The sequence below is a fragment of the Arachis hypogaea genome, chromosome 19, assembly GCF_003086295.3.
Source record: "Arachis hypogaea cultivar Tifrunner chromosome 19, arahy.Tifrunner.gnm2.J5K5, whole genome shotgun sequence".
Taxonomy (NCBI): Eukaryota; Viridiplantae; Streptophyta; class Magnoliopsida; order Fabales; family Fabaceae; genus Arachis; species Arachis hypogaea.
In genome coordinates, this window is record NC_092054.1 from 146,550,242 (window position 1) to 146,564,439 (window position 14,198).

The window sequence follows — 14,198 nt, forward strand, 5'->3', positions numbered from 1 at the left end:
AATTAAGGTTAGGATTAGGCTTGGGACTACGCTAGTGTAAAAATTTTAATAAAATTAGAAGGTAGAATAGTAATTAAACATCAACCATAATTTATTTAAATTATTTTAAAAATATAATACTTATTTGTTAACTTATTAATTAGTTTTAAGTTTTAAATAATTTTTTAATTTAAAATTAATAGTATTCAACTTAAATTTTTATTTATAAAATTAGATTTAAAATTTTAATATTTAAAGTAAATCATATAAAATTCTCGTTAGTTTTTTATTATTAAAATTTTTAAATTTTAAATATATAAAATATTCAAAATCATAAAAAATATATAAGAACCTTAATTAATTGAAATTCAAATAATCAAAACCCGATTTAGTTAAAAAAAGAATTCATTTTCAAAAACTGTGACCACAAACTCTTTTAAGGTCATCCTTTTGTAAAACTATACACCCTTTTAGGTCAGCCACTAAAATCGTCACTATAGACCCTTTTAGGTCACTACTCAAAACCGTGACCATAGACTCCTTTTAGGTCACTACTCAAAACCGTGACCATAGACTCCTTTTAGGTCACTCTTTTTCAAAAAATCGTGACCATAGACCTTTTTAGATCACCCCCAAAACTGTGACTGTACATACCTTTAGGTCACTCTCCAAAACCGTTACCATAGACTCCTTTAAGTCACCCACAAAAACCGTGACCAAAGACCCTTTTAGGCCACCCTTTCGTAAAACTGTGACCATAGACCCCTTTTAGGTCACCCCCAAAATTGTAATAATAGATATCTTTACGTCACCTTCAAAACCGTGACCATAGACCCTTTTAGGTCACCCTTTCGAAAAACTGTAACCATAGACCCTTTTAGGTCACCCCCCCCCCCCAAAATCATGACCATAGATACCTTTATGTCACCTCCCAAAACCGTGATCATAAACCCTTTTAGGTCACCCCTAAAACCGTGACCATAGACCCCTTTAGGTCACCCCCAAAATCGTGACTATAGAACCTTTTAGGTCACTCCCCAAAACAGTGACCATAGACTGCTTTAGGTCACCCCCTAAAACCGTGACCATAGACCCTTTTAGGTCACCCTTTTTTGAAAAATCGTGACCATAGACTCTTTTAGGTCACCTCCAAAAATCGTGACCATAGATCCTTTTAGGCCACCTTTTTTTATAAAACCGTCATCATAGGTACTCTATGGTCACCCTTTTTTAAAAAACCGTGACCATAGGTTTCATTTTTTTTTTCACGGTAAAAAATTGTGACCATAAAAAAAATCGTGGCCATAGACCCAAAATGTTGTAGTGGTTATTAGTTTATTTTAATGTATTTTGATTTTTATTTATTTAGTTACTAGATTGGAGTTTATGTTTCTAGGCTTTAGGGTTTTCTTTGTTTTAACCTAATCATCTAAGAGGTTATAAATACCTCTTTAGCTATTGTAGTCGCAGTATTGAGTGATTAGAGGTGCCAAAGCATTTTTTTGTTTCGTGATAAAACTATGGTGTGGACAAGTGAGGTTGAGTGGGTTCCTCTCTTATTGCACGGGAAATTGGGTAGAAGGTTGCGGAGTCCCTTCAATTCAATTTTCAAACTATGATGTGGACAAGTTAGGTTGAAGAGTCCTTTTCTTGTTACATAAAAAAGTTGGATAGAAAGTAGAGTGATTCTCTTTCTATTCAATTTCAACCTATCTTTTTTCTTTCTATTTCAGTTTTAATGTATCTTTCTTATTCAATTTCAATTCATGACATTTTGTTTATCTTTTTTCATATCACCTTAGGCTGCTTTGGTATGCGATACTGAAATTGAGATTAGGGGATTAAGACTCAGTATTGTATTTAGTAGTTAAAGATTAGAACTAAAATTTTAGTCTCCGGACACAAAATTTCAGTCTCTTCAATACTTTTAGAAAGTGGAGACATAGAAAATTGAAATTTTTTGGGAACAATAATTGAAATATTTCTAAAATTACCCAAATCTAATTTCTCAAATTTCAAATCTAACTCCACATTCTCTTTTCCTTTCAAACCAAGCTTACTTCTCCTCCAACTTCCATCAACACTACCACCGCCAACACAGCCTCCACGTCCACCTGCATCCCTCTCCCAATGATGACCACCATGTTTTTAGGTAGCGCCAACTACACAAATGCTTCAACAAAGTGATTCTTCACACACAACATTGATTTCAATGGTCTGAATCACCGGTGGTTCTTGTTCGTGTTGCATCCCTTGAATAGGCACCTGAACCGAGCATATGGATACGAAGGTGAAGGTGCTCTGCAAGAGTTTCTATGGCTCAAGCTCCACTATCTCGCTGACGACAACTTTGCCTTCTCTTGTCGCATCCTCCTCCCATCCGACCTAGTCTTCAAAAGTACTAGGTGACGACAACTTCCGAAATTTTAATTTTAATCTCCGTTTTCTTGCAAAATAATGTTTACCTCCTCTATTAAATTTAGCATATGTAATTCTTCTAACAATCCCGCTACTTACCAATAGTATTTCTACCAACATCTGCCAACTTTAAATGGGCTAGACTCCAAGCCCACATAATTCCAAAAGTGACATCCCAAATTAACCCAAATCAATTCCTAATTTCACTAGTTTACCACACTAACCCTAATTTATCCTATACCCACATTTTCTTACCGTGGACACACTCCCCCAACCCCCATATCCTTCTCCAATGCAGCATAGCCATCAGAGTTGTCGTCTCCGCCAGTCGCCGCCGCCAACCTAATTCATATTGATTTTCACCGTGTAGAACACCTCCACCCCCAAACCCCTGATGTATATGTCTTCAAACAGTCAACCTCCAACGCGTTCTTGTCACCGGCGTCAACTCAGGTCAGCGCCGCTAGTGATTCTGCCCGCAATTGCATCAACCATTATAGCATCCGCCGGCAAGCTTCCATCAACGGCGACACAGGTCTTCCGTTGGCAAGCTTCGATTGAAGGTCACCACGTAGTCGTGCGATTGAATTTGCATCATCTTCGCTACTCGTCCAGATGACGGTGCCTCAACTATGCATGCTCGGCTCTGCAGTCTGCACGCACGCTGCTTCGGTTCACCGTGCACTGCTGTGAATCTGCTATTGAGTTACCTCCTTGGTTAGTACTTATTTATGTATCTTGCATGATCTTATTATAAGTATAATATCATATGGATTTTATTTGATGAAATTAGAATCTTTGGCTAGAACGTGTTTAGGTCTTTAAGTTAAATTTGTTTTTATGCTATGTTCCATTGTTTATATTATATGGATACTTGTTAGTTATTGAGTTTAATTTATTTTGTTCATGTTAAGTATGTTAATTGTCACTTCTACATAATTTTTGCTGGATTAGTATATGTTGATGTTGAAATATTTCATGGGTGTATCTTTTGAGTGAAAACTCATCTAAAAGTGTCTTTGCTGGATTAATGTGTCTAATCTTAAAATTGCTTGTCATGAACTGAATTTAATTGTGATTTGGTCAATGTTTCATCATTTTTGTTTGTTTAATGGAGGCTGCTATTGAAAGAATTTATCTCTTCTTATGTTTGGTAACGGAAAAGTTGAAACCTATACTATTTTCTGATGTGGAAAGTATTTATGATTATGTCTTTTGACTAAATAATTCTTTAGATGTATCTTTATTGGACTAATGTGTTGTTCGTATAAACTTACTTGGATGTGTTTGTAAAATTCATAAAGTACTGGACTAAAGGCGGTAAAATGCAACAATGGGATAATGTGGGCTTCCAAATCCTTGATGTTTGAATAAATGATTTATGCGAAAGTCTCATGGGTATTAGTAACTAATGCCATTATACAATGTTGATTTTTACATACAGGACACCTTGAGGGAATATAGGAAGGAAATAATGCTCGAAATCATTGTAGATCCTAATAATTCGGCCCTTGCGCAAGCACTGAAGTTCCTTGACAAAAGTCCTCAAACTACTGTGCGCTGCAATCATCCCAGGAACAAACGTAAGGAGGTTAGGACAACATTCACAGCACTAAGCACGAAGAGCATGATAAGAAACTTGATAAGAAGAAAGTTGCATAGAACATTCTTGATTAATTAGTCTTATGATACCCCCCTTATCTTTTATCACTTTTGTTTCATCCTGATATTTTCCTTGTGTTACACATGCTGATTGTCTTACTTGCTAGTAGGCATTTCTAGTTAGACTATGGAAAACATTTTTTTGGCTACTTCATAGAAGTTCTGTCTATTATGGATGTGAATCCTATATTGGGGCATTGATGTGTCTTTTGGTTTCCGACATACAGTTGGTTTCTTTTAACAAGGTAATGTTTTGAAGCGACTTTAATGGAAATGTATTCTACTTATAACTTCATTGGACGTGTCTAATTTAATGCATGTCATTATATGAAGGCGCCCTTTGTAAATGTGACTTCAGAGGATATGTCTTCACATGCATGTGCCTTTTTAATGGACATGTTTTCTGTGAATGTGTCTTCTTAACTGAGGTGTCTTTTGTGAATGCGTCTTCAGAGGATATGTCTTTTTAAATGATGTGTCTTTTTAATGGAGGTGTCTTCTATTGGAAATATCTTCAAAGGATAAGTGTTTTTAATGGAGGTACCTTTTTATGCATGTGTTTTTAAAGGGATGTGTCATTGGTGGTTATGTCTTTGTATGATATGTCTTTTTTATGTATGTGTCTTTTCAATGGAAGTATCCTTTGTAAATGTGTCTTTAGATGATATGTCTTTTTAAATGACGTGTCTTTTGAATAGAGGTGAAGGATAAGTCATTTTAATGGAGGTGTCTTTTAATGCATGTGTTTATGGATATGTCTATTTATAGAAGTGTCTTAACAAGAAGTGTCTTGAGAGGATATGATTTTTGCACCCGAGTTTACGTAATAAAACTTTCGTGGAGATTCTTTTAGTAAACAAGAAAAAAAAACAAAATATTTCTTTAAAAACTTGAAAATATAAACTTGCAAAATTGACTTCTGCTAACCAGAACCTCCTAAGTTGTTTCCTCCATAAATAGAACTCATATAACTAGTGCTGATTCGCTTTAAAGTTTGCACCTGGAAAACTTATAACAGTAGAATAACATGTACTTATGAAGATGACTCGCTCATTCTGAATGCCTTATAATAATAGAATAACATGTACTTATCCTACTTCTCTTATTCTGAACGGGAATTGCTCCATATTCGCTGTAGGTGGAAGCCAAGGACCAATGGAAAGTTGCACCTGACATTGGGAGTTTCCATAGCACTTTTTTTTTTGCCGTGCCGTGAAGTTAAACTGTATCGTATGTTAGTTTTTGGAGAGTAAGAGAGAGGAATGGTCGGGTGAGCACTAACTGAACATAGACCGAATTGGAGTTGGTAGGGAAGGTTGGTTCGAGGACCCGTTGGTCAAAGGAAAGGGGGGGGTCCTTCTTCCGAGGCTTTGGGGGGGGGGTTCCTTAAGTTAAGGAAGGGGGCAGCATTCTCAATGCTTTAAAAGTATCAATGTATCACACAAAAAAGAATACTATAATAATATTGGTGTATTACGCACAAAAACATGTATGCTACAACAATTGTGTAAAAAAATAAGGTAAAAATCATTCATTCGCTCTAACAATAGAATCAACCTCTCCATTTTGAGTGGCTGCTACATAATTTTTCTGAGAAAAATCACCACGCAAAGAGTAAATTAGTCAATTATATACACAAAACAATTTGAAAAAAATAATGTGCATCAATGCATGCGCAGTGATGAATTGAAGCATAAATCATGCAAAATAATTAATTTAAGCACACAAATGTAATGTGAATCATATTGCTGTGGAGCCATATATACATATTCCATCAAGCTAATTAAGCAACTAGCAAGGCTTAAGCTGATAATCATCCACTGATTTACGTACTACTATATTGCAGAAAATAAAAAAAATGCACAAAATTATTACTATTGCTACCTACCAAGACAAAAATTAGAACAAATTTGAAAGGAAACATGCAACTTGCATAAAAGAATTCCACCAAAAACACACCATACATTATAGTTGGAAGATCCGATTTGCATTAAAAAATAATCCACACCAAATATACTACTAAACCACCACTTACCAATATTTTCTCTGGTAAGTCATGGTACATTCATCAAATCTAGAATTTTCTAGGGACCAACTTCTGTGAAACAAAGACAAGTCTTATTAACATAGTGAAAAAGTTTTAATTTGGTCAGCAATCACAATTTGTATTATTTGATTAAGAGATAGACTTAAATGGCACGAATGATAACTTGAATGATAACTTAAATGGCACAAATATATAAGATATCCTTGTTTTATTTGCAGTAAGAGTCACTTGTATAAATACACAGCAACAACAAGAAATTGTAACTATTCTAAAACAGAAAAGAAAAGGAAGGAAACTTAAATGGATCTTTTCAAGGATCTTGAGCCATAATGGATCATCATCAATAACCAGCACTCTCATCCAAAGGCTATTTTCGGATGTCGTCTTCTTCTTCTTGTATGTTTTTTACTCAGCAAATGTACAATAACAAAAAAAAATTCAAAACCTTTAACAAAAGACATCCAAAACACAAAAAAAAAATATTCAAAACTTACGAAATAGAAACATTCAGAACATATAAAAAAAGAAACATGCTATACCAATAGAGGAAGACACGTTTGAAACCTCAAAAAACGAAAAATCCACAGCTTAAGGGAGTAAGATTACAAACATAATGGGTGCATTATAGAATGGAGTTTAAGCTAGAAATATTCATGTTTAAGCAACAACACTCACAGGCTTTCCTTAGACAAATTTTGTTCTTCAGTAGGTGATACAAGTTAAAATCTTTACTGACTAGTCAATATTTTAATTTATCCACAAAATAAGTCATGACTTTCAACGAGTAAAAAAATGGCTCTACTTCTTATTACTCCATGAACACACACAACAGACCAAAATTCCTAAATTGAAAAATAAGAATCCTACTTATGGGATAGACAATCATTGGAAATTTGAAATTGCCCTTACATTGGATTGGAACACCCTCTTCTCTCTTTTTCTCAAATATTTACTATCAAATAAAATAATAAGAAAAGCAATTCTTCAATTTCATTGAGTTGGAATTTACCTGAATAAACACAGCTTTTCCATAGTTGAACTGTATGCAGCGAGCCACCTTGGTGCGTGGAAGAGTTGGGACTTGGGCTTGCAGCCTTGTAAAATATTTAAAAATTCAAACACCATGCACATGTGGATTCACATATAACACCAACAAAAATTCCAAAAATAGTGAATAACATACTTGATCAACTAAAATTCAAACACCATAGACATGCACTTGGACAAATCAGAAATTTAGAGAGAGAGATTGAACCATTGAGTAACTATACCTAGCGGCAGTCTGCAACGACGACGGGAGCTCGTGGACTCTGACGGTGCAACGACAAGGCGGGAATGCATCACAGCTGCGATGGAGAACGCGTGGTGAAAAGGCGATGAGTGGGAGCTCGGCTGCACGCGAGGTAGGGTGGCTGAAGGGACGCAATGACGGTGAAGCAGACGCGCGATGCTGGTTGTCTTCTCTGCACGAATGGCGGATGAAGCGGTGGCAACGGATGCAAGGAGACTAGGATGGAGAAAAGACGGGAGATTTGGGAGAGAGATTAAGATTTTTAAGTGAAAATAAAAATAAAAGGATAAATTTTGATTAAATCCTGATTATTCAAATTTTATTTTTTAAAAAATTAAAAAAATAATAATTAATTATTATTGTCAAAAGTTGGTAGATAGTATCTTAACAACGTATACTTTTCCTTCTTCTAATAATTAAATTCTTGACCTTGACAAAATGATCATTTTGCTCCTTAATTTAAAATAACAAAAAATTTATGAATCCGTATCACCTACAAAAATTGGAAACTTGAGAACCTAACGCTAACGCTGCATGGCTCTTCTTTTTTTTTTGGGACATGGGCCTATAAAATTGCAAAGCTCTGATGAATTAGCCTGACAGTATGCTTAGTGTAAGCAATTTATATTATTTATTTATTATGATTTTTTTATTTTATTATGACAATTTAATTATTATATGTATAAATATATACAAATATTCCGAAATTAATTTAGGAGCTAAATGTTAACGTATATTTTTTTTAAAAAAATATACTTAAAAATGAAGTAAATTAATACTAAATTTTTTATTAATAATTTAAAAATGGGTTGGTTTCTAAAAAAATAATATGTTGAATTTAAATGGACAGTTTCAAGTTACGTGATACGTCCAGTCGCCCATTAATTAGTTAGTTAATACCGCTTATTTTTTTTATTATTTTAAAACCGCCTATCTTTCCATTATTTAAAACCGTCCATCTTCGCTGTTATTTGAAACATTCTTTGGTCCAATTTAAATTATTAATATTTTTTATTATTTTAAAAAATTATATTTTTATGTTTATAAATACAAATATCTCGTTTACAGTATAAACAAGATAATTATTGTAAATGTATCTCGTTTAGATATGTGTATCTTTTTAAATTTCATATATCTTATTTACATTGTAAATAAAACTCATTTATAGTGTAAATGAAATAAGATTGGAAGACTTGTTTTTGTAATAATTTTTATAATTATTTATTTTGGTAAATAAAATATTTATTTAAATAAAAAATTTCATACTTTAAAATATTGATGGCTAACTAATGACCAAAAATAATAAATTTTAATAGTGTTCTAGCATTTCTCAATTTATTTATTTATCAGAGCTGTATATTTGTAACTAAATGATGACCAAGAACTCTTAGCTTCGTATTAGCAGCACCGCACTGCAAATAGAAACAGATAGTCACATTTTGAATTCCACTATATAAGAATAGGAAGATAGTTGGAATTTGGTAGCTATAGGATTAATATCCTTGCCTCATAGTCATGCATTCACATACACGTTGCAGACTTGCAGTACAAATAATTAAAAGTAGTTGGTAGTATAAGCATTTATCATCATGGACGACCGATCTAGCTAAACTAGAATGAAGGACTATATTAGCACGGTCTTCTTCTGGTATTAAGGGATCTCACATTGTAATCCTCAATAATTGAATCGAGTAAGTGATAACGCGTAGTATAGATAAGAAGCATTTATGATAGGTGATGAAGCTAGAGGGTGACGCCATATATATTACACTATGGACGTGACGTAGTGTTAAACTGTTAATGGTTGTTAAAGGCCATGCATGTGAAAAACAACGACCTATCTAATATCTTTTGTATTTTGTTTTTGTTGATCATCACTTGCTACACTACCTATTACGTACCTTAAGAAGGAAGCTAAGGTACTTAATTAGACCAATCGCCACACTATAAATACCGAGCTGGTGCAGTAGGCTTGGCATCCCATCCCAAACTCATACAGATCCCTCGCATCTCATTTCATTTCCAAAAACCACAAAATCATAGCCATGGGTGTCTCATTTAACTTGCACAAATTTGACCCTAAGCACTCCAAGGAGATCCAATTCCAAGGAGACGCAACCATTACCGATCACCATATCATTCGACTCACCAATCTGGACGACGATGGCAACCCACTGGGAAACAGAGTTGGCCGAGTCTTATTCTCCGACCCTGTGCACCTCTACGACCACAGTGGCCTCCGAGCAGGATTTGAAACCACCTTCGTCTTTCGCATCTCAAAACCCTATAACACTGAATATACACCTGGACCTGGTGATGGTCTTGCCTTCTTCCTTGCTAGTGCTGACACTGAAATTCCTCCTGAATCTTCTGGAAAGTTTCTCGGCCTCTTTAATGATGCATCTGACAGAATTGTTGCTGTTGAATTCGATACTTTTTCCAACTCCGATATTGGGGATCCCAATTATCCGCACATCGGAATTGATGTTAACTCTATCAGGTCATCAAAAGTTTGTTACTGGAATTTTCATGATGCAGCGATAACTACTGCAAAGATAACATATAACTCTGCTCATAAGAAGTTAACTGTCCATGTCTCTACATATCTCCACAGCCAACCCGACACTCTTACTTATGATGTCGATTTGAGTACTAAGCTGCCTGAAAAGGTTAAGATTGGAATATCTGCTTCCACTGGACAATTCTCGCAGACTACTGAGATTCTGTCTTGGATCTTCAAGTCCAACTGAAAAGGAACATCTGACTTGTTACCAAGTTTGTGTTGTGTCTTTTATTTTAATTCAATAAGGACAAGCTTACTCGTCTTTAGTTTGTCTCTGTAAGTGTTATGCCACTACAGATACAGAGCAAGGGCTGTCCATTGTTGTTGTTTGTGTTTGGATTTGGTTTCTTGTCTTATGTGATATATGCATGGATGCTTACTTTATTTTCTTCGTTTTTGCCTTTATTTCTTCCTTCTGTCTTTTCAAAAGTGCAAAACATCCCTTCTAGTAACTAATTTCCTAGCTAGTTAACTGCATGGACAAGGGATCGGGATCAAGCACCAAAGGGAAATATGGTTAGAACAACAAATTACCACGACCATACTTGTTAGTATTTTCTTGTATGTAGTTTTGATTCACAACTAGTTTAATTATGCTTATGTTTTTGGGAGGCTAAAAGTTTTAGCTTTTAGGTTCACTTCTTACGTCCTAGGTTTGATTATTAGTTGAGAAATTATTTTTCAATCCCACTGAAGAGAGGATAAATTAAATAAAAAATTAATCATAAAATAATAATAAAATTATAAGTAATGAAAAATTATACTCTAAAATAGTATTAAATAAATGAGTACGAGAGTACTATAAAAAATATATATTCTATTTTTTTGTTTGATTTTATAAAATTTGTCATTGTAATTTAGGTGTTGATTTATCTTATTAGAAAGAATAAATTAAATAAAAAATTAATTATAAATAACAACAGACATAATTGGTAAAAAATTATAATTTAAAATTGTACTAAAAAATACGGAAAAAGTACTAAAAAAGTACGATGCAAAAAAAATATTAAAAAAAAGACAACTAACATTTTTACGTATATACCTAAAAAATGATAGAATAATAATATAAGAAAGTAATTTTAATTTTAACTATAATGTGAATTGTTGATCCCATTAAGTAGAGTAAATTAAACAAAAAAATAACTATAACTAATAATAGTAAAAAATTATAATGTCCTAACAAAGAATACTAAAAATATTTAAAAAAATACTATATAAAAATATATTAAAAAATTATAAAAAATTAAATATATTTAAAAAAATAACATTATAATTTAATGTCATATCTATTTTAATAATTATCTATCTAAATATGGTAGCTCTTGTTTAAATTTAATTATATGCTTTACTTTTTTCTTCATTTATATATAATAAATCTAAAGTATTTTTTTAAGAATAAAAAACAAAAGCAACCTTAATTAATTTTGGAAGAAACCAAAATTGATATTATGTTTAATTGATATTACTTTAAGGATTCATTTAATTTGGTACCTTAATCTTAGGCATGATAATACATGCTCATTATGTTAGACGTTACAATCTTATCTGTCTTCGCGTATGTAGTCAATTTATCAAAATAGAAACCTACATATCATAACCTTCTTATATGTCAAGATGATATAAAAATTAACCATGTATATAGAAATGGTACAATGTCTAACAAATAAAAGATAAATATTAATTAAAAAAAATGAATGAATATATATATCAATAATAAGCTATCTAGCAGTAGTAACAATCATTTTAACTTTGTTTATTCATGATTTGATTTTTAGATGTATTATTTTGATCCTCAACGTTTTAAACGTTCTATTTCAGCTTCAAAAATTTTCAAACGCTCTACTTTAATTTCAAAAAAAAATTAAACTGATTAAATATTGTTCTATTATTAAATTTGACGGAAACAATTAACAAATTTAAGAGTTAATAGTGTTTGATTTTAATATATATGTAAATCGACCTATCAACATAAAAAAAAATCTTTAATTTTGAAGCATTGATGCTCGTTAGGATTTGGATTTTTTTTTTTAAATAAGGAGATCAAGAAGAAAAAATATTACAAAAAAAAATTTGGTTATATTTTTTCTAACATAAAGAAGAATATATGACTTAACAACAATGTTATTAATATTTACATTACTCATTTCATTAATTATTCGTGTGAAATTTAATCGTATGACAACATTGAACCAATTTAAAATCTTTTAAGATAAAAATAAGATATTTAAAATGTTAAGAATTAAATTAGAATGACCCAAAGATAATAAAAAGGTATATATACTAACTAACACAAAATATGATAAAAGGTATGCAGAGCTAAAATAAAAGACTAGAGTATATATAAGCAAATGGTAAAGAGTGCGGTAAACTAAAGAGTATTCAAAGCAATAAATATATATAAAAGTCCAAAAACATACTAAAATAGAGATGCAAGTACTGAAAATTGAAATAAAAGTTCCTGGAATTAGAACAATTCACCACAAAATAATCTGGCCGATGTATGACGATATTCCCATACTTAAAAATTAACATCGTCCTCGATGCTCATCAAATCAAGCTGAGTGGAAGGAGTCGTCGCCGTCATCTCCACTGTCTCCTGCTGGGGCTTGGGGCTCTTCCGCCTCATTGGCCTGGGCCTCCTCTTCATCAATATCAGTGCCGCCCTCATAACGTTGCTTGTTGCGATGTTGTATCTGGTCAATCCTCTCAAAGAGGAGCTGCACATGACGGTAAATTGGCTGCGAAGTAGATGATGGTGCTGCTGGTATAGATGGTGCTGAAGGTGTTGAAGGTAGTGCTGAGGGTCTTGCTACTGCTGAGGATGTGGCTGCCTCTGTAGTGGTGGTGGGTGCCCTACGACCTTGGTGTCTGGTGGATGACTGAGGACCGAACCAGTTGCCATGTGGAATGACTTTCTTCGCACCAATAACTACTGGCCTCTCATCCCCATCCTCCCAGGTACCTCAGCCTGGTGACCCATCTGCATGATCAAGCAGGGGAATGCCAGATTGCCCTTGACATGGGTCTGGACTAGGGGTGGCAAATGGGCCTAAACCCACCGGGCGGACCCGCGTAACCCCACCAAAAAAGGCGGATTGGGCTGAAAAATTGGGACCGTCAAATAACAAAAGCTCGCCTAACCCACACCGCTTAAACTGCGGGTTTTGGCGGGCTTCCCCGCTGGGTTTAGTATTTTTTTGGCAAGGGGTATTTTTACAGTTTTTTTTTGTCAAAACCCAACTTCTCCCAAGGTCCCAACCCAACTTACAAGAGAATGAAGATGAAAATTGAGTGTTTTGGATTATGTTTATTTTGCTTTGGGAACAATATTTTTAATTATGTTTTGGATAAAAACTTGGTTTATAATTATGTTTATTAGATATTTATAATTACAAAGAATTTAATGTTTGTGAATATAAAAATTATAATTTGTTTATACCTTTAGAAATTATAATAGTTAAAAGTAAAAAATATAAGAGATTTTTTTATGCCTTTATATATATTATTTAATAGTTAAAAGTTAAAAAAAGGGATATTTGGCAGGCTTAGCTAGCCGGCCCGCCAGCCGGCTATTAGGCGGGGCGGGCTGGGATTTTGGGACCGCCTCACTAGGCAGGGTGGGCTTCTGGCGGGATGGGGGCGGGCATCCCTGCTTGCCACCCCTAGTTTGGACCATATACCACCTGATGAGTCTTGGAAGGTATAGTTGCTTTCCTTTCAAGATACACTAGAGAAGTATTGCCATATCTGATGGAATCTCTGTCTCTTGAGTGTTGGGAATTACATAGTTACTCATAATCTGCTGCCACAGCCTAGCCTCGACGGTAAGATACTTGACCTTTATGCCCTTCGGACTCAGCTTTGACGGTCCATATGCCCATGGACTGTCAGGGTGGATAGCTATAGTTTGGAGGATGGCATCCCAATCAAACTCCATGAGGTAGAGATTGCCTCTTCAATCTTGTAAAAATCATCTTTATCAGTTACTTTGGGTTGAAAGTGGAGGATCTCTTCAATTGCTTCCTCTATGACTAGAATCTACCTGCCTCGGAGTTGAACTACATCAATGGTCACTCGGTAGAAGTTACAATAAAATTCTTTGACCTAAGATGCATTCAGCCCGACAAAGTCTCGGTCCAAAAATATCCAACCCCACTGCTCAATCTGGTGTGTAATGCATTCCGCAGCTCGGGTGGTATTTGCAGCTTTCTCTCAACATGGAGGCTCCGATTTTTCAG

The 14,198-nt window shown here is 34.0% G+C and overlaps 1 protein-coding gene across 1 annotated transcript; it reads left to right on the forward strand.

The window, feature by feature from the left end:
* Positions 1–9,057: 9,057 nt before the first annotated feature.
* LOC112779764 (lectin-like) lies at positions 9,058–10,344 on the forward strand. The gene has a single exon (XM_025824106.3). It carries the CDS (start codon positions 9,443–9,445, stop codon positions 10,145–10,147), a length of 705 nt encoding a protein of 234 aa, XP_025679891.1. The 5' UTR covers positions 9,058–9,442; the 3' UTR covers positions 10,148–10,344.
* The last annotated feature ends 3,854 nt before the right edge of the window (positions 10,345–14,198 follow it).